Genomic DNA, 21,658 nt, shown 5'->3' on the forward strand with positions numbered 1-21,658 from the left:
TCCAGGCTTTAAGCATTCTGTTTCTTTAAAGTTTTAACATGTCTAGCACCACATTTATGTTACAGTCTTGACTAATTAATTAGCTAATATAGTATTTGCTGGACTATTATTCCTCTTGGTTTTCTGTTTATAATATTACCTGTGCTGACTCAGGCTGGAAGAGCCGAGCCATTTGGGATAAGTTGAATGTGCTTGTATGTGAATTAAACCTCCTTATCCTCAAGTTTTGACTTCTTGGTACTCACCTGGCTTTTTTTCTCTCTTCAATGTTGGTAGACTTCATGGGTAAAGGAGGAAAAAGGAATTTTTAAAAAGTGGGTCCAGGGCGGCCAGTTAGTTCAGTTGATTAGAGCGCCATGCTCTTAACAACAAGATTGCTGGTTGGATCCCCATATGGGCCAATGTGAGCTGTGCCCCCCCGCAACTACATTGAAATAACTACTTGACTTAGAGCTGATGGGTCCTTGAAAAAACACACTTAAATAAATAAAAGTTCAAAAAAAAAAAAAAAAAGTGGGTCCACTCACTTACTTTAAAGTCACATGGATTTGTTAGACTGAATCTGTGTGATTTCAAGTTGGAATTATCCATGTAGAGACATTCTTATTTACAAGTGCGTCCTCGTGGAAAAGAATTTCTCCAACAAACTGCCCAGCTGCTTCTCAAACACTGTTGTGATTCAGAGCTGTTGTCAACAAAAGGTCTCCATAGAAAACATGGATCTGTTTCATTTCGATAGCCAGCAGTGGCTGTTCTGCATTTAACAAGAGTGCTTTTATTTTATTTTATTTATTTATTTATGGAAACTTGGTGGTGGCTAGAACAAACAATAAAATTTTCAAGTAGAAATTTTCCCATAGACTGAAATCAAGGCTTCCACAGGGTTAAAACATGTGGGGGGTGAAGAGGGGGGAGGGGGGAATAAACATTACTGTTTTGTTTGTAAAGAGCAAGTTTTCAAAAACTCAGCTAATTTAACTCCCCCCCCCCAGTCCTTACTCCAGGAGTCTTACTCATAAAAGTTGGTTATGCTTCAACCCATATTTCAATTTACATCAGCATTGAAATAATAACACCATATGCATCACCTAGATAAATACAATTTTTGAGCTTTTGAAAGCTGAAGGAAATAATATTAGTCAATATTTCCCTTGGTAATATAGAAGAAAAGAACTAAAGGCTGTGTTTGAAGTTCACTGTAATTATATTCCACAGAAACAGTTATTGTTAGAGAAAACAATCAGAGACCTTACTCCATGACTCAGTCCCTCACTCTGTAACCTCTGCCTCTCTGCGGTGCAGGAACAATGGGAACTTATCCAGTTGGAATAATGGGAACACCACTGCCCTAGGGAACAGGAGATGTGTTTCCAGGGCTGGATCTGTCTTCAACGTGCCATATCACTTCACCTCTCAATGCCTCAGTGCTCTCCTCAGCTTCGAGACCACCTCCAGTAAAACACACCCACAAAAGCAAGCTCTATAATGTCCTCTGGCACCAACAACTTCCTCTTTGTGTCCAGTGCTATGCAAAGCAAAATGAACTGAGCATTCTAGAGGGTTAAACATAAGGTACATTATATACGATTTCCTTTTCATTACTGCCACTTCCTCTGTGGTCACTAATTTCTGGTTGGCCAGACCTTAAAATAAAAGACTATGTAGCCTGTGTGTGTGTGTGGGGGTGGGTGGGTGGGAATTGTTGGGGTTGGGGGGTAAGGGCGGGGGGACGGAGAGGGACCTTTTGAAGGCCACTTCAAAAGTAAGATGAGACTAAAACAGAAAGTAGCTAGGATGCACCCACTTCTCCCCACTTAGAAAAATACACAGGGCTTGAGGCAGATGAACTGTAGAAATCATGAGTGCTGCTTTGCCTGCCACTCACTGTTTCAGAGGCTGCAGAGACACACCACTGCCGACACTGGGCAGAGTAAGCCTGGCGATCGCACCGATAGACAGTCACAATGATGACTGTGCACAGCTTCCGTAACTCAACCTGAAACCAGGCAAACGCCATTTCAGGTTTCATTACCAGCCCCACATTCGCTGCCAAGGCTCACAAGCCTTCTGGGGGACTCAAGGCCAAGTTTCACTAACTTGGATGCTATTACCTGGCAAAATTAAAGTGGAATTGATCCGCCTCCTGCACACGCTCTAGGTTTATCAGTTAGTTTCAGATAGAGCTTGAAAATTCCACATAGAAGTTGTTCGCAATTCAGGAGGCAAAGATAGATTTCCAAGTACAATTAACCAGTATTTCATCCTAGGGCCATTGAAACCCGAACCCATGTTTTTCACCCGCATTGGTAGACAGCATTCGTAGTTAGAAGCATTCAGTTCCATCTGGTCGTTTCATTCCTGGTCAGATAATACTAGAGGTATCTATGTAACATACAAGCCACTGTCAAAAGCACTGAGCCATCTCCCCAAGACAGCTGTTTCACACAAGGGCTTCATTGTCTGAGAAAAGCTTGTATCATTTTACTTCAAGTGCTGCGGGAACAAGCATTCTGTCAGCTGCCACCGTTTGGAGGAAAACTCACTCAATGCAGATTTTCATTATTTTGTTATCGAGCCAAAAACCTACTATCGACTGTTAAGGATAAGGGTTTAAAACAAGAACTAAGGTCCTTGCTCTGCTTTTATTTTATCAGGGAAAATAATAGCTCCACACACCCGAAGAATTTATAGTTATACTTTTCAAAAGATAGCTTGAGGTTACTAGGTGACTACAAGTGCTTGTTTTCATTTTGTCCTGCATTGTGCACATTTATCCAGTTTCAGGTAAACCGGCAAAGTGTTTTCCAGCCTGAGAATGCCAAAAACAGTATCCCTAGGAAGCAGCTGTCAGAATGAGGATAACAGCATCATAAAATAATTAATAACTGAATAATTATTTAAAATTGAATGGCTCCTTTCTTCGTCATCTATCTAACAGAGAAAGATGATTGCAACCACCCAAGCCCAAATCTGTACTTCAAATTCCCATTAAGCAGATAGGTTCTATTTCTTTCTTCTCCTTCTCCTTCTTCTCCTCTTCCTCCACCTGCCCCTCCTTTTTCTTCTTCTTTGCCGTGGACATACCCTTGAACATTTGAGGATTAGGGCCACCAACCCCCCACAGTAGAAAATCTGCATATTTTATTGACTCCTCTGACACTTAAGGTGTCCTCTCAGTATATGTGGGGGACTTGTTCCAGGACCCCCTGCAGATACCCAAATACACAGTTGCTGAAGTCCCCTGTATAAAATGGTATAGATCAATGCATAAAATCAGCCCTCCGCATCCTCAAACTCCTAACCTAAATAGTACAGGTGCTGATTGAAAAAAAATCATATAAGTGGACCCATGGAGTTCAAGCCCATATTGCTTAAGGGCCAACTGTATTATGAATTCAGGAAGACATTTAACAAAATACCTTATATTCTTATAAGCATAATGAATAACTATGAGCATGATGATAGCAGGCTTGTTCTACCCACCTTCAGCTGTTGCAGACTTTATTATTGTGGTAAAATATACATATGATCTATTTAAACCATTTTTTAAGTGTACAATTCAGAGACCCATTAAGTACACTCACCAAACATTTCAAAAGATTTTAAAATTGGGATAATGCTGGTGGCCACCCCCACAAAATAAAGTAAGCAAGTATGGTAAGAATCTTCCTTTCTCTCCCTCTATTCTCCTTATGTTTTCATGACTTTGAAGACTAGCTCTCATGGGAGGGATCTGTCAAGGAGCAACTTTTGTCGTGTACATGGAAGAGATGCCCTCTTTGTATAGGACCCAAGGAACACATAGGGGCTTGGCCAAGAGATAGATACATCTGTGCCTAACCGATTCATCAAAATGTTTTTTCTGGGTGTCCACAGATTTATTTTTTTTTAAAGCTGGTTACTCAGAAACTGGCTATGCCTGTCAAACAGGATTGGCCTCTCTTCCTTACCACCACACTTGGTATGAAAAAAGAAAAGGTTAATTTAGAGAATTAGTAAAACAAAGGCCCTGTGCAACTCCAGGCCCAGTTATCAGAACAGAATTGTGGTTGCCAAGGAGCCAGGGAGAGATATGTAGGGAGAGCTTTAGAGGAAGGCACCAAGCAACACACAAAGTATCATTATCTTGTCAAATGTTATTCATGTTGTATCTGTTCCATCAGACACTTCTGCGTTTTGTGACCTTGGACAAGATACTGCAAGACAGCTGTTTTGAGGGCAAATAAAACAACACCTGTCAAAGTCTCTAGCTGACTGCCAGGGGTATTGTAAGGACAAGATAAATATTCTTTCATGTGCTTATATTTTCCATTCTTGCAGTGGAGGGTTGCTCTGGCTTTCTGGTCAGATCCTCCCTCGGATCTGCCTCATTCGAAATTGGCGACTCTTTGACCTGGGCATATGAGTTTATCTCTGCACTGTTTAGAATTCTGGAACGCTAGTAGATTGGAGCTCCTATTTTGTACTTCCCAGAACGCGAAAGAAAAAGACTTGAAGTGCTGGAGAAATAGAATTGCATCCTAAGAGCTGGAAGGGACACAGGGCTCAACGAGACCATCTAGCTAACCAACCAACACAGCAGTCCTTTCTACCGTTTCTGTAGCAGGTGCTCCTCTGTCTCTGCCAAACCTTTGCTCTGAGGAGAAGGGCTCATCACCTCACAAGGGAATGCCGCTTCCATCTTTTGGCAACAATAACTGCTAGTTATTTATTAAGTATGTGTTAGCTACTTAGGAAGAAATGTTTTGTTAGGTAAAATACTTTTGTAAAATAGAATTTCCAAAATATTTCGAGGACTCAAATACATAGCCACTGATCCCTTGCTATGTGCCAGCAAAAGTGAAGATGAATGACATAAAAATTTCTGTCCTCGGAGAGCTCACTTTTTAGTGGAGGAGAAAGACACACAGATTATCATAAAGTAATGTTGGAAATACCTGATAGACAAATGTACAGGCTACTATTACAGAGACACACCCAATTCAGCCTGAGGGGAGGCATTCCGCAAAGACTTTCAGAAGGTGAGGCCCAAGCTGAGACTTAAATGAAGAGCCATATTTTGTAAACTAGTTGGGCTTACATGAATAGATGCTACTAATTTGAATCAGTTTTGTACATTTAGAAAAACACGTGTAAAGGGCATTTATTTCTAAACTTTGGGTTAGTAGTTTGATCTAAAACGATGAAGTTATATTTTTAAAAAGTGATAATTTGGACTTTTCACTATAGACCATTGGCTTTCAAACTGTATTCTAGGAATCCTAGGATATTTTTCGGGGGGTAAGTGAGGGTTGTTAGAGACCTTCATGGGGGGTGGTGGTAGAAACTAAGCAAACAGGTCTCTGGGCCCTCACCAGAACAGCTTCACTGCTCCTCCTGTTATGTTTACTGGTGTGTATACATTTTTTTTAATTAGATAAAGGAGCTCTGATATTAAAATATTAAAGTTTCAAACTACAAAAGGAGACCAACTCCCCAGTGAAACAGGTTTCATTGTGTACTTGCCATCTAAGGCTAATTTACTCAGCTGGTATTTTAAAGCAAAGCACCAAAAATACTCCCACCCTGAGTTATCTTCGTTCATTCTACAACCATGACCCAAGCACCACCATCCCCACCCCACCTCCACACCTCGGGCAGCAACCTCGTAAAATAAAGAGGTAGATCTGAGAAAATTCACCACTACTCTGAAGAAAACATGAATATTAATGGCGGGATAGTAGCCACTTCACGTACAAAGACAGCAAATTATTATTCTTTAGACCAAACCTTGTTATAACATAATCTTTTCATATTAAATAGGTTTAAAAGTTCCATTTATAAATCAGTATTTTAAGTAACATCTGAAGTAAGATTCTGGAACCTGGAACAACTGGACAGTTCCTTCATGTTTATTATTTTGGGACTTTGACAGTCGTGTACATTTCAAAATATAAACATGCTTCTCTTCATCCCAAACACAGGATGAGAACCAGGTTTTCTGACAAGATTTTCATCTTTCAAATATGTGTTTTTTATCAAAATATATTGATTTGTTTTCACAGAGTCTTAAGTCTTAAGAAAGATTGTCCTAAATCTTTACACAATGACCATCCTCACACAGCATTATAAAGCTGGGTTGAGAGAAGTAGATCTAGTCTCAGATCAGAAGAAAACCTCCAATTAAAGTAAACATCAGATGAGCAGCATTCTTGGGTCCTATTGGAAGGCAACTGGGAAGCTAGAAAGAGTACCAAACTAATGGATTGAAATTTGAAAGATAGCTTGTCCTGTTGAGCAGCACACTAAAGGCCATTGCTCCTGTGACACTGATTTTTCCTTGGAAAATTTAGTAAAATTTGGGTATGCCCACAGGGGGTAAAGGAGAATAAGATGCAACTGCTAAGACTCTCTTACTGAAATCTATCCCCACCCACTGCTTCTGGGTGGTGCCTCATTCACCTGTTACAAGGGCAAAAGCTAATTTTGCTGTGGATCAACACTCAGGTGAACCTGCAGTGGCACCAATGGTTAGGGGCAAGTGTCAAGGAGATTTACTTTTCCACTGCTAATTTGTTTGCACTTATAGTATGAAAGAACAAAAGCAATGTTACAGAAACCCATTTATGGATTTTCTAACCCGCTCATAAAGGCAACAAATAAGCTAGTCAGACAGTTAGTAGGAGCCAGGCAGGAGGAAGAAGCACAGAGAAGAGATGTGACCAAGAGTGAGAACACAGCGAGGCTATCCCACAGCCTGCTAACTGTTATTTTACAGACTTAGTTTTCATTGAAAAATACTTCCTTTATGGAAAACTCAATGCACCTTAACACAACGAGTTTGGTTTACTTAGTAAGTCTTTTAAATTGGATTTACAGTAGGCTGTAGGTCTGATTATTAAGAAATTATTATTATTATTATTATTTTTACTTTAAATTAAAGTTTATTGGAGTGACAGAAATTATTATTATTATTTTTGTTAAGGATGACCATGCATGATGGTTATGTAAAAAAAAAAGTCCTTATTAGTGTGAGATACATAGTGAAGTTCCTTGATGCCTCAGATTTTCTTTAAGATACTTTGGCAAAAACCACAATAAGTGGGCAGAGATAAGATAAGACTTGCCAATTGTTGAACTGAGTGATGGGTATATAGGGTTTATTGTATTAAACTTTCTACTTTTGTGCGTGTTTTAAAATTTTTGTAATAAAAAGTTAATTCTGATTTTAAAAGTAGGTCTAAAAGAACCGTATCAGGACAATACTCTTCTAGGTGGTTCTCACACAAAAATGAAGGCAGACTTTAATGCCTACCACCAAATGTCTTTGATTCAAAAATATCATCAGTTAGATCCACCATTCGTTTAATGATCGTTTTTCAGAGGAAAATAAACACAACATTAAAATACACATTGATGATAAACTATTAATATATCCAATTTCAGAATTGTTGAAAATGTGCCTCAGAATTGAGGTACTCTGGTAAAAAAATTACTCTGGTAATTTTTGAAAAATTACTCTGGTAATTTCAGAATTGTTGAAAGTGTGCCTCAGAATTGAGGTACTCTGGTAAAAAAACTTACTCTGGTAATTTTTCTTTGTCAATTTGTAGGCATCGTTGTTAAAAGGCCAAGTTTGAAAATAATGGTGTGCGAGGATTTCATTATTTATTGTATTTATTCATCATATTTTATTTATCATTTACTTTAACCCATTAAATTGGAATTTTTGTTAATTAATTTAGGGGCTGAAGGTTTCCCTCCCTAAAACGTAAGACAGAAAGTGCCAGGGGAAATAGGCGTAAGAATGTAAATAAGGGTAGGCCTCCACTGGCCTATACATTATTAGGCTTGTTTTAATATTGTATGTTAATGAAAGTAATAAAACTGAAACATTGTAAATGCCCAATGCACATGTGTATGTGGACCTTGAAACTTGTTAGAATTACTATTAATATCCTGAGAATCAGCACCCCTTCAAGTAATATCTTGGGTAAGAGGCACCACCCAAGGAACAGGAGGCCACCACCATGCCGAGGTTGGTATTTTTCAGAGAGGAAAAGTTCTAGAGCTAGAAGTCACAGACCTAGAGTTAGCGTGGGTGTTACATCTGCCCAGCAGTTCTCTTTTTATTGGGCAGCGCAGGGGCGTGTGGACTCTCGGCTGGAATCGCCCGGCTCTTTCATCTGTTCTGTTTGGGGTAAGGCTAGACTGCAGGGATGGACCAGTGCGACTGGCAGGGGAGAAACCACCAGTTTAAAGACACAAAGGAAGCCCAGACCCCAGGGCCAGGTGTACAAAGGTGAGCAGCTGCGTTACTTACTGTCTTCCGGCAGGTTGTTTTCCCGCTCTTCTCTTTCCATCTGCTGACACCACCCTTCCATGCGGTCTCGCTCTGCCTGGAGAAGCTTCAGAAACCAGTGGCCGTCCCGGTGGCACACTGACCTTTGAACGGCCTCCATAGGGTCTTCAGTGATCGAGTCAATCCAGGGATCCGGGGGAGGCAGAATTGAAGGGTCAAAATCCGCATCAAAGTCATCGTCGGCTGCGCAGGCGTGGTAATGGTTTCCTGAGCCCTGAATGCTGACAGTGGAGGTGCTGGCGTCGCGGGAGAACTGTCTGGCCATTGGTCCGGAGCACGAATTGTCCTCTATAGACTCCAGCGAGTTTTCCAGATTGTCGTGGAAGTCCAGGTCGGCCTGCACTGCTGTCGTCACACTGTTGGATCGAGTGAACCTGCGGAAGCTGGGGGAATAGAGAAAGGAGATTTAGTTCAAGGATATTTCTTGAAGCAACACCACAGTCTACTTTTTTTCATGGGTGTGGCTACAGGGGGTCTGAACTTCTCAGTCTGCAGAGGTAGGCTCTTGATTCAAGAGTATAAATTGCCATGGCTCTAATATAAAGAATACAAATTTCTCATCTTTTTTTAATAGTAAAGCATATCTAGAGAAATTTTTAGAAGTGGAACAATGTGTGCCCTCTCAAAGCCAGTATAATCCCCAATGTCCAACATCCTCCCCAAATCTGGGCAGCTTGAATCCCGAAATTCACGTTGGTGAGGGGTAAGAGAGCAATTCAATCATATTTTATTATGCATAATTTGGTTAGAAATGAGGGGAGAGGAGCCAAGACTATCGTGAATCCTGCAAAATCACATTTTTTTCCCAGTGGCAGCTCTTACCAAGTAAGACTTCCTGAAAGCAAACTAAAGAATTGCTAGATTCCTCTTAAAATTAAGACTCCTTTCTCTGATAAGGATTCACTGTCTCTTGATCATATAGGTTTATTGTAATTTGGTACACAGCCTTTGGGGCAAAAATTGGCTCACAATTCTAGAGTTCTCCTATACTGTCCTTTGTGCTTTTAATTTCCCTTCCCACGGTCCTTCTACCAAGGTGATAAAAGACAACTTGTTAACAGATTCAGTCTGAGCATTTTATGTGGACATCCATGCGATCAGCCTTTCCCAACTAAACGGATTTATACATCTCTGGTTGACCCCCACAATGAAGACATGTGGAAGGTAGGAGGAGTGGGAGAAGAACAGAGGAGGCATGAATTCTTTCTCAGACAAGGGGCAAGGGAAGGTGTGGGCATGAAGTAATTTAAAACACACCAAAAAGTGCTTCACTGGCTCCTGGAGCATCAGGAAACAATGATGGAGAATGTAAGTCCACTGAAGGCATGTGTCCGTTATCCCACTTTGTATTTTTTTTTTTTAAAGGTAACTTCCTGATCTAATATTTTATTTATTTTTTTATTGTGAAAAAATACGTATAACAAAATTTACCATTTTAATCATTTTTAAGTGTACAGTTCAGTGGCATTAAGTACATTATTCACATTGTTGTGCAAACACCACCATTATCCATCTCCAAAACTTTTTCATTCTCCATAATTGAAACTTTATACCCATTAAACAACCACTATCCATTTTCCCCTTCCCCTCCAGTCTCTGGCAACCACCATTCTCTCTCTCTCTCTATGAATCTGACTACTCTAGGTTTGCTCATATAAATGGAATAATACAGTATTTGTCCTTCTGTGACTGGCTTATTTCACTTAGCACAATGTCTTCAAAATTCATCCATGTTGTAGTGTGTATCAGAATTTTTGTCCTTTTAAAGGCTGAATTGTACTCCACTGTACAGTAGTCCCCTCTTATCTATGGGGATACATTCCAAGACTCCCAGTGGATGCCTGAAACTGCAGATAGTACCGAACGCTACATATACTATGTTTTTTCCTATACATACATACCTGTGATAAAATTTAATTTATAAATTGGGCATAGTATGAGAGTAACAACAACTACTAATAAAAATGAAACAATTGTAATAAAAGTTATGTGAATGTGATCTCTCTCAAAGTATCTTATTGTACTATACTCACCTTTTCACTTAAAGGAAGCACTTTACAGCTTCTCTTTAGCATATCCGAATTGCCAACAGCACTACTCTTGCATTTGGGCCATTATTAAGTAAAATAAGGGTCACTTGAACACAAGCACTGTGATAGGAAATCTGATAACCGAGTCCACTACTGACTACCTGATGGGGAGTATACACAGTGCATATACGCTAGACAAAGGGATGATTCACATTGCTGGGCAGTGCGAGATTTCATCATACTACTCAGAACTGCACAATTTAAAACTTATAAGTGGTTTATTTCTGGAATTTTTATTTAATATTTTCAGACCATGGCTAACTGTGGGTAACTGAAAACCCACAAAGCAAAACCGTGGATAAGGGGAGACTACTGTATATACAGAGGGTGCCAAAAAAATGTATACACATTTTAAGAAAGGAAAAAACTGTATTAAAATTACACTGATGGTAACGACTTTGAGCACCTCTTGTAATTGCAGAAGTCAAACGTGATTTGTATTCATCTTTTGTTATTGGTATATATTGAGTATTACAATTTTAATACAGTTTTTTCCTTTTTTAAAATGTGTATTTTTTTGGCATTCTCTGTATGTACCATATTTTGTTTATACACGTATTTTGTTTATACATTCATCTGTTGATGGACACTTGGATTGTTTTGACTTTCTGGCTATTGTGAATAATTCTTCTATGAACATGCGTGTACATACATCTCTTAGAGATCCTGCTTTCAATTCTTTTAGTTATATACCCAGAAGTAGAATTGCTGAATTATATGGTAATTCTGTTTTTAATTTTTTGAGGAATGGTCATACTGTTCTCCATAGCAGTTACACCATTTTATTTATTTATTTATTATTTTTTTATCAGGGAATATTGGGGAACAGTGTATTTCTCTAGGGTCCATCAGCTGCAAGTCGTTGTCCTTCAATATAGTTGTGGAGGGCACAGCTCAGCTCCAAGTCCAGTCGCCATTTTTAATCTTTAGTTGCAGCGGGCACAGCCCACCATCCCATGTGGGAATTGCACCTGCAATCGTATGGTTGACAGCCCATGCTCTAACCAACTGAGTCATCCGGCCGCCCCAGCAGTTGAACCATTTTATATTCCCATAACAGTGCACAAGGGATCCAATTTTTCTACATCCTTGCCAACACATTTTTTTTCTTTTTTTTTTTTTTACAGTAGCCATCCTAATGGGTGGGAGGTAACACATTTTCTTGACTAGTTCATGATTATGGCATTTTAAGATGGCTTGTTTGTGAGTTGATTTTCAATTACTGTTCTATATTTAATAGGGCCAGCATTAAAGAATAGTGCACTAAATAATGTCCATACAACATTTAATAAACCAGGTTCTTTTATTTTTTAACTCTCTCGAAACACTATGAAAGCCAATTAATACTAATACTCTGGTCCATCAAAAATAAAGAATGACTAGAATAAAACAGTTACATAGTCATTTGCAAGACTGTACAAAGACTGAAAGTCATAAAAATAAGAGTTCAATCATATCAATAATTCAGTTTTTTCCCCTAGACAATAAATGTCTAGGAAAAAATGGCTGCACTATTGATCTGTGTTAGTTATTAGGGTGGTCAAAATGATCAAATATGTTATAACTCATTTTATGAAGATAGACCAGCTAAAACTGGCCCATCTCACTGTTTGCTGTTCTCAAGAAATTACTTCTGTTGAAGGTATTATACCTGGCCATTTTATAAGTTTTTTAACTCTCTAATAGACCATTAAAAAAAAAAATCACACAGTGTGAAAGCCTGAAAGCAATGTTATAGATCTCTTGTACTAGGAATAAAAGGAAGAACCTTTTAGCAAAATGGTTCTTCCAATGGCCACTTATTCCTTGGCTGTCGTAGGCCATTTCTGTTTTCTCGTTCATCCCTCAAATGTTAAATGTCATCTCCTGAAGCTGAGCTTTCTCTCCAGCTGCATATGTGTAACTTGGATGACTCTCATTGCAACAGTTGATATTCTGGCTGATCTAACACAATATCCCAACCATGAAAACACTAGGCTCCACTCTTCAATATCATGTATTGCCAGAGGCATTACATTTCCAGACTTAAAGAAGGACTAATGTCTTATTATTTTGAATTGGAGCAAACTTTCCAGAGACACAGTCTGTTCCACATACAAAACAGAATGACCTATTTTCCTGTGCTTCTGTTTTTTATCTACACAAAACTGTACCACCAGCATTCCTGATAGAAGGCTCCTGGCTATGAATCTTGTAAAGTATCCACCTTCTTTTAAAAAATTACTTGGCAGTAGATTAGTAGAAGTTTGCAGTTTAGTCACCCAGAAAGAAATAAAAGTTAAGTAAAATTAAAATGGTTTGGGATTAAAAGCGGTGCCTTTGAACTCAGACAGCCCTGTCCAGGCTGCACTGTTTCTATCAATTAAGTTCCTAAAGCAAGTGCTTTCTTCCACCCAGAGCTTTCAAAGAATGTTCTGCTCTACAAAACATTTTAAGTCTTTCATGTACAAAGTTCCTTCTCTGTGAAAGGTGTAATCAAATTGTTATTGTTGTTTTAAATTTTTGATAAAAACGCAAATGGAGTCACTGGATTAATTTCTGTATTTTTGAAAAGAACAGATCAGTTGCTGATTGCTGGTGAAAATCTAAAAGCTGAACCCAGTGTCTTGCTATTTTCGAACACACAATTACCAATCCTGAAGCTCCTTAGGTCCTTCATGCCCTGAAGGTACAATGTGTAATAATTACAACTTCTGAAAAGGGCTGGCCAATAGTCTGGCCTAAGGAGCAGAAAACCATGAAACTAAAGACTGGATCAACCAGACGGGACACAATACCCCGTCTGTTCTGAATAGCAAGAGGAAAGTCACTTGTTAGTATTCTGCTGTTGCTTTGTGCTCCTTTTATGAAAGAAGTTTATATTTCAATTAGAGGATTTTTCTGCCCCCTCCCTCCCACAACTTTTCTGTACAGCAGATTACAAATCAACACATAGATGGTAAATTGCAGAGGCCCATACTTGTCCCCCCTGTCTGCTGGGGCTGTTGTTAAACAAAAGTCATGAACAAAAACTAAGCACAGTCATTATCTTTAGATCACACATGCTTTGGACCTGCAAGGCATTCTCCTATGTGAGACTCAAGTCATAAAATTATCGTAGGAGACCAACTGAGTCATTCTGTTACAGAATCCTCTGGCTTCTGGTTATCTTCTTTGTCCCTCTCATTCACATAATGGTTGCTTTTCAGGGCTAAATCTACTTTCAAAGGGAGAAACACTAGTCCTATGCTCTTCTTTCTTTCTTTGTAATGGCCTTTAGACATTTTTCACTAAGCTTTCGGTCAAGGCTGAATATATGTGGGATCTAAAAAGCTACTCTTCAAAAGTGCAACCATCTTGGTTTTTGCGAACTGGCACCCTTTAACTGATGTAAAAACCCAAGACATCTCATTATGTAAAATAAAAGGTAGGTGAAAAGAACGGTGTGGGGGTGAGGAGATTGAGATCAAGAATTAAAACTTCCTAAAGAAGAGGTTCACAGTTTCTTGTCAGATCAGCTTCCCAGTTAGAAGTGCATGGGAGAACCCAGGCTAAATGTAACCCTTGTACACAAATTCATTGAGAAGGATCTCTCCTGCTCCCTTTTGTATGAGGTTAGCACTGTGCTATCAATAGATTTTAAAACTACCCCAACACAAGCGTCCATTGGTTATTTAAAATCCTCCATGTTCATCATTCTTTTGCTTAAAGATCTCTTTAAGCAAAGGAAAATAGAATAGGTTTCCAACATAAAGACTCTCTCTATTTCAAATAATTATAATATATTTGTCAAATAAAAGAAAGGGAGGAAATGGAAAATAATGACAGAGGACTTGTTATCTTCAGATAGCTTCAGAGACAACCCAGCATGTTGCCAGCTTCCTTTTAGTATCAGCTGGGCAGGTGCTGGTATAGTGATAGGCTGTCACTATAGGAATCTTGGTTAGAAGTCTCAACAAACTTGAACTGGCTATGCCCCAGCAACCGAAGCATTAGGTCACTCCTTGGCACTGCCCTCAGCTAACTAGCAAAAGCCTGAGAGGTCTCACTCACAATTCTTTTTTATCATGTCTTGTTGTTGGGTCAAATGGGGGCCATAGGCTCATGAGTTAGATGCTCATTTTTCTTTTTGTAAACTAAATTATCTTGAAAAACACGCAAACAAGGAGAAGGAGGGAGGGAGGGAAGACATAAAGACAGGCAAAAGGAAGGAGGAAAGACAGAGAGACAGAGAGAGAGAGAGAGAGACAGAGAGAGAGAGAGAAGTGAATGTATGAGGCATAATATCAGGAATTATGCCAAGTTTCAGGCTTTTGAAATTTGAAACGCATGAAAGCACACCTTTAAAACTCAGGTGTACTGTAAGGAACTATTTGGCTAGGTCGTGGTATTGTTAACTTGGCAGAGAAAAGAGGTTGTTTGCCAAATATAAGATCAATAATGGGTACTAGGCTATGCAGTACTCCAAGTAAACTGTGAAGAATGGGGATTGATCCAAAGCTTCTGAGTTGGCAAAGGAGGGATGTTTTTGACTACCAAAGGTCTTTCCAAGTCTGTCGTCCCTGAACTGGCTATCAGAAGATACTATCTGGATTTTGGCTTTTTGTTTTAATATCCTGCTTAGTTGAAAAGACACAAATCACTATAAGCCCAAATGTTTACATATTTAAGTCATTTGCAATCAAAAGAGATCATTTATAATAGTTGACATTGTGCTAAAAGAGAGGACAATGCTACCTCTCCAAGTGTTTGGTCCACTGAGTTATGAGGCCATGAACTTTAATGTGTGAAGCAAGGAGGATTTTAAAAACTCAGAACTTTATAGAAATAGAAGTATTTTGGTGGTAAACAAAAGTACAATTATCTTATTCACTGAGGCATTTTGCTTCTAGAAATGGAGAGCAGCTCTCACAATAAATTGCCAGTATTTTCCTTATTGCCAGTATTTTCCTTCAACAACTATGCCTCAATCTGTGCATTCATAGACCTGATGAAATGGCAGGTATCATTCACAAGCATTTTTTTTTTTTTTCCAAGTCAAGTTGTTGTCCTTTCAATCTTAGTTGTGGAGGGTTCTGTTCAGCTTCAAGTTGTTGTCCTTTCAGTCTTAGTTGTGGAGGGCGCAGCTCAGCTCCAGGTCCAGTTGCCATTGCTAGTTGCAGGGGGGCACAGCCCACCATCCCTTGCGGGAGTCGAGGAATTGAACTGGCAACCTTGTGGTTGAGAGCCCACCGGCCCATGTGGGAATCGAACCGGCAGCCTTCGGAGTTAGGAGTTAGGAGCACGGAGCTCTAACCGCCTGAGGCACTGGGCCGGCCCCACAAGCATATTTTGATGCCAGTATTTTCCCCACTTAGCATTACCGTATTTCCTCGAAAATAAAACTTCACCAGAAATAAGCCCTAGCATGATTTTTCAGGATGCTTGTAATATAAGCCCTGCCCCCAAAATCAGCCCCAGTTAAGATCATCAGCCAGACAGATGCATTTAGTACATCCATTGCAACACACGATGGACATATTGCATTATAAAATAATAATATTAATACATAATTAAATATAAATAAATAATATTATTGACATTAATATTTAAATGATAATATAAATTATAATTAAGTATTTATAAATACCCAAGCGGGTGCCTTTGGACGAGAGGTAAACACCTATGTATAAACAGATGAACTCGAGACTTATTGCTGACTGACCAATAGGAGTACAGACACAATGCATGAATAACGTGCGCACTTGATAACGAATGGACATGGTTGTGTCTAATATGAATCTTCATAATTCAATATGTCGTGTGTTGTAACGGATGTACCTAATGCACTCTTGTGAAACGTTTTCTGAATTTGGTGCCTGCAATTTTTCGTCGCTTTTGTGTAGACCATCATTCTTAACTGTCATCATTTTGCCACTCCTGTCTCATAAGTACTTGATTTAATGGTAGATTTAAAGGGAATAATATTTTGACCCCCAGACAAGATGAGTGCAAAAAGAAAGAGCTATTCCATCGAGTACAAGAAAGGATTGTGGAGGATTCCTGGGGCAAGAATATTATGGTTTTCTGCAAAGAGAAGAAGTTGGATCTCTGAATGGTCTGAAAATGGCGAGCAGAGTAGGATAACCTCAGCCAACAGGTGGACGAGGGAAATGCTAAGAAGCACAAGTGTGGATCAGGCCAGCAACCATTACTTCCTGAGCTGGAAGACATCATCTGTGAATGGATTGCTGACAGGAGAGCAAAGGCTTTGGTTGTGTGCAGGGCTGATAGTCAACCATTTGCCCTTGCAATGGCACCACAGTTAGAAATATCCCCAGAAGGATTCAAAGCATCACAACACTGGCTGGATGGCTTCCTTCAGCGACATGAACTGTCTTTAAGATCGACAACACTGTTCAAGCTGGAAGATACTGAAGTTATTAAACGTGCACTTGCATTCAAGTCCTTTGTCGATGGCATGGACTTTTCTAAATACCAACTCTCCAACATAATTCCTATGGATGAAACTGCAGTGTTTATGGGTCAAGGATCTCAAATGACAATTGATCAGAGGGGTGCCTTGTCAATCTACATTCCCTCCACTGGTTACAAAAGTGCTGTGTTACCTGTATTTTGGCAATTCGTCTGGATGGAAAGAAAGCCCACCTCTAATCGTTACTAAGGGCAAAAAATATAAAGTTGAATGTGTTTCAGGCATTTATGTTCTTGAAACCAAAAAAGCCTGGTACACACAAGCAGTTATAAGGAAGTGGGTCGATTTAATGCTGCCACTTGTTTTGTGAGGTGGCCAAAGAGGTCTGCTAGTCTGGGATTCAGCCAGCACTTCATGTCTAAAGACATGAAGAACTTCTTTGCAGAGAGAAGAATAGATCAAATAATGATTCCCATAGGAATGACTGCCCATCTCCAGCCTCTTGATATTGCAATAAACAAGCCATTCAAGGATGATTTGCGCATGGAAATCAATGACTACATTGAAAATACAATGGAGAAAAATCAGCGTGGAAACTTGTGAAGCCTACCTGCAAGAGGTCATGACTTGGGTGAAGAATTCATAGGATAAAATCACTGATAGCTGTGTTGCCAATGCACTACGAGCAGGCTACATTAACAAGAAGTGCTCATGTAAGGAGAGGTCGATTGCTGGACATGAAAGATTGGGGCCAATGGTTCTACGGGAAATGCAGTCGCAAGAAATTCAAGCTGGAATTTGGGGTTTGGAGAGTTATGATGATGTTCCAGAAGAAGATGGTATAACTGTATTTGAATAAATGTAGATTTTTGTACATGAATAAATGAATAAATGTAGATTGCTGTACATAAAACAATAAGACATCCCCTGAAAATAAGCCCTAATATGTTTTTTGGAGCAAAAATTATAAGACCCAGTTTTATTTTTGGGGAAATACAGTAATTATCTCCTGGAGGTCTAAGTGCTATTTTGTAATGTACAAAAGGTATACTAGGAGACAAGGAGATGGCTTCACCAACTGGAGATAAGAAAGACCAGAGGATTTTATGCAAATCACCAAAATATCCATCTGCTCCCATTCCCATACCACCAACATAAATGGAAAGGATCTTGGCTTTCCCTTGTACACACATACCTCCAACACACAAATCCTGCTCAAGACATTCACTGTTATCTAACTTCATCTATTTCACAAAAGAATGGTGGGTGTGGAGGAGTTGATGAGGGAGGAGGAAAAGAGACCACAAAGTGATTTACTACCCATTTATTTCAGTTAGTTTTCTCCTCTAATGCCCTGGATGCTGAAGGCAAATAGTTCTTGCAGTAATACTGAGTCTCACTTGGGTGATCTCTAGATAAAGATCCCAGGCAGTTAAGAAGTCCTTTACAAAGATGGAAATATTAAACCAACATACACCAGAACAATAACATTCTGGAGTTTCCTTTTCGGAAAATTGCTATGAGACCAGTGGCTTCTCTCTATACAACCACTAAACACAGATGTCAGTTTGTCAACTTGACAATGTTAATAAATAACCAAAAAGTATATAATTTCAAAGCTTCTACCACGCCTTAACACTTTTAGTTGTAAAAACCAAAGATGATAGCTTTATAAGTTATTCTAAAATATATCATAAATATCTAACCTTATGAAAGGTAGCCCCTGAGTTGTGACAGGGGCCAGAGGCCAGACCTATAACACACACTCCTCCACACTTAACTCTTGTTTCTGAACGAGAGATTATGGCAGCAATCCAACCACATGGGGAATATGGCCACAAGCAGAAATGCAAGACCCAGAAGACTGGGCCTAGATCTCAACTAGGAGTCTCCATTGAGCATAATCCTATTCTAAAGTTGAAGAAACACTGCTAGAATGTTGAATCAGAGAACTTACACTGAAAAAAGTTTATTAATGTTAATTGTATCAAATTCCCAAATTTTAGAGATAGAAAGGTACAGTTACTTTCAATTTGGATTTCTTAACTGGAATACTCTTTTATCGTTCATGGTTCCAGTTCACTCCATGACCTACCTAGCCAGAGAGTAATGCTAAATAACAGGGCTTACCCCAATCACAGGCAAAAAAAAAAAATAAAAAAATCTATGTGGATGACTTCTGCTTCTGGCCAAAGTGAAATAAGAATGATTGAATTTGGGCTGGCCCGGTGGCTCAGGCGGTTAGAGCTCCATGCTCCTAACTCCGAAGGCTGCTGGTTCGATTCCCACCTGGGCCAGTGGGCTCTCAACTACAAGGTTGCCGGTTCTATTCCTCGACTCCTGCAAGGGATGGTGGGCAGCGCCCCCTGCAACTAGGATTGAACACGGCACCTTGAGCTGAGCTGCCGCTGAGCTCCCAGATGGCTCAGTTGGTTGGAGTGCGTCCTCTCAATCACAAGGTTTGCCAGTTCGACTCCCACAAGAGACGGTGGGCTGTGCCCCCTGCAACTAGAAAACGGCAACTGGACCTGGAGCTGAGCTGCGCCCTCCACAACTAAGACTGAAAGGACAACAACTTGAAGCTGAAAGGCACCCTCCACAACTAAGATTGAAAGGACAACTTGACTTAGAAAAAGGGCTTGGAAGTACACACTGTTCCCCAATAAAGTCCTGTTTCCCTTCCCCAATAAAATCTTTAAAAAAAAAAAAAAAAAAAAAGATTGAATTTACTTGTCTATCTGAAATAACTAAAAAACTGGCAAAATATTGTAAACAACTGTTTTGAAGACATTTGACATCAGACAAGGAAGGACAGCGATCATTTAGATATGGGAAACAAATGAAGTCTATGATTGCTCCTGATTACTGACCAGTGAGTTTCCAGGCCACAGCATAGGGAGTGGTTTCCTTGCAGAATGAGCAGTCTCTCTGACTTGATGAAACATCACTGGGAGTCCAAGGAGGGCAGTGTGGCTAGAGTTTGCAAGGCAAAGTGTAGTAGAAGAGAGAACTGCATGGAGAATACCCAAATACCTGCACAAGGATCCAATAGAGTATTCATCTACTATGTTCCGTGCATGGGGTAAGAAACCTATCCATTGTTGTGGTATCTTTATTCCTCTTTGAAAGAAGAAGCTGTCGAGCTACAGTGCTATATGCAACAAAAATATCTTTTTAAAATGATCATAAAATAACTTTTTCAATATACAAAGGCTGAAATAATTCATTACAAGTAGATATGCAATATAAGAAAAGAAGGAAAGGCGTGGCTGGATGGCTCAGTTGGTTAGAGCAGGAGCTCTCAGCAACAAGGTTGCTGGTTCAATTACCACATGGGATGGTGGGCTGCACCGCCTGCAGCTAAGATTGAAAACGGCGACTCAACTTGGAGCTGAGCTGTGCCCTCCACAACTAGACTGAAGGACAATGACTTGGAGCTGATGGGCCCTGGAGAACCACACCGTTCCCCAATACTCCCAATGAAATTAAAATTTAAAGAAAAACCTCACATTCATGGAAAGGGAGAAACCAGTGAAACCAGTGTATTGGACCAGCTAAGAGCAGTGTTACAGACATGAAACAAAACAAAACAAAAACAAAAAAAGAAGAGAAGCGAAAAGGAGGAAAATGATGTTAGATGGAAATTTGGATCTACACAAAAGAATGGAGAACATTGGAAATTGTAACTTTGTGGATAAATATAATACTTTTATTCTTATTATTTAAATCTCTTTGATGATAATTGACTGGTTAAAGTAAAACAATAACAATATATTATGGAGCTTTAATATATGTAGAAGTGAAATGTTTGATAAAACACAAACCTTGGAAGTGGAGGAATGGAAGCATACTATTATAAAGTTCTTATATATGAAATGATATAATTTCAATCGAAGGTAGATTATAATTAAATATATATATTTTAACTCCTATAGCAACCACTAAAAAATACAATGAAGAGTTACAGCTAATAAACCAACAAATGGAATAAAATGAAATCATAAAACAATAATTCAAAAGAAGGCAGAAAAGAAGGAAAAATAAGACAAAGCAGAAATACAAAAAACAAACAAACAAAAAAACCCACCAAATAAATACAAGCTGGTAGATTTAACCCAAGCATAACAATAGTTATGTTAAATACAAATGGTCTAAGTACCCCAATTTAAAAAAAGAATGAAAAATTAGCTTAAAAAGCAAGACCCAACTATATGCTGCCTATAAAAAACTCATTTTAAATATAACGACATACATAATTTAAAACTAAAAGAATGAGAAAGGACACATCATACTAACACTAAAGAAAAAAAGCTTGATTGGCTATCTTAATATCAGACGAGATAGATTTCAGAACAAAAAATATTACCAGGGAAGAAGAGGGATGTTTCATAATGATAAAGGGGTTAATTCATCAAGAGGACACAACAATCTTAAACATTTATGCACCTAATAAAAGAGCTTCACAATGCTTGAAGCAAAACTGATAGGACTATAAAGAGAAACAGATAAATTCAGAGTTATAGTCAGAGATTTCAACATCACTCTCTCAATAATTAATAGACTATGTAGATAGAAAATTGGAAAAAATATAAGAGAACTGAGGAACTAACCTGACCTAATTGGCATTTATAGAATACTCCACTCAAATATAGCAGAATATATATTTTTTTCAAGTGTACACAGAATATTTAGCAAAATAGACAATATTTTGGGCCATAAAACAAATCTCAATGAATTTCACAGGATTCAAGACATAAAGTATGTTGTCTGACCACAATGGAATTAAATACAAATAAACAGCAAAAAGATATTTAACAAATCCCAAAATATTTG

General features: G+C 38.9%; 1 protein-coding gene across 24 annotated transcripts in view; it reads right to left on the bottom strand.

The window, feature by feature from the left end:
* DLGAP1 (DLG associated protein 1) overlaps positions 1–21,658 on the bottom strand; it is an 860,924-nt gene that overhangs the window by 18,096 nt on the left and 821,170 nt on the right. For all 24 annotated transcript variants that reach the window (XM_019755703.2, XM_074340269.1, XM_019755707.2 and 21 more), the window contains one exon: positions 8,303–8,724. In XM_019755703.2, coding sequence (XP_019611262.1) covers positions 8,303–8,724 — 422 coding nt within the window. The remainder of the gene's footprint in view (positions 1–8,302; positions 8,725–21,658) is intronic.

The sequence above is a fragment of the Rhinolophus sinicus genome, linkage group LG09 (genome assembly GCF_036562045.2).
Source record: "Rhinolophus sinicus isolate RSC01 linkage group LG09, ASM3656204v1, whole genome shotgun sequence".
NCBI classification, from domain to species: domain Eukaryota; kingdom Metazoa; phylum Chordata; class Mammalia; order Chiroptera; family Rhinolophidae; genus Rhinolophus; species Rhinolophus sinicus.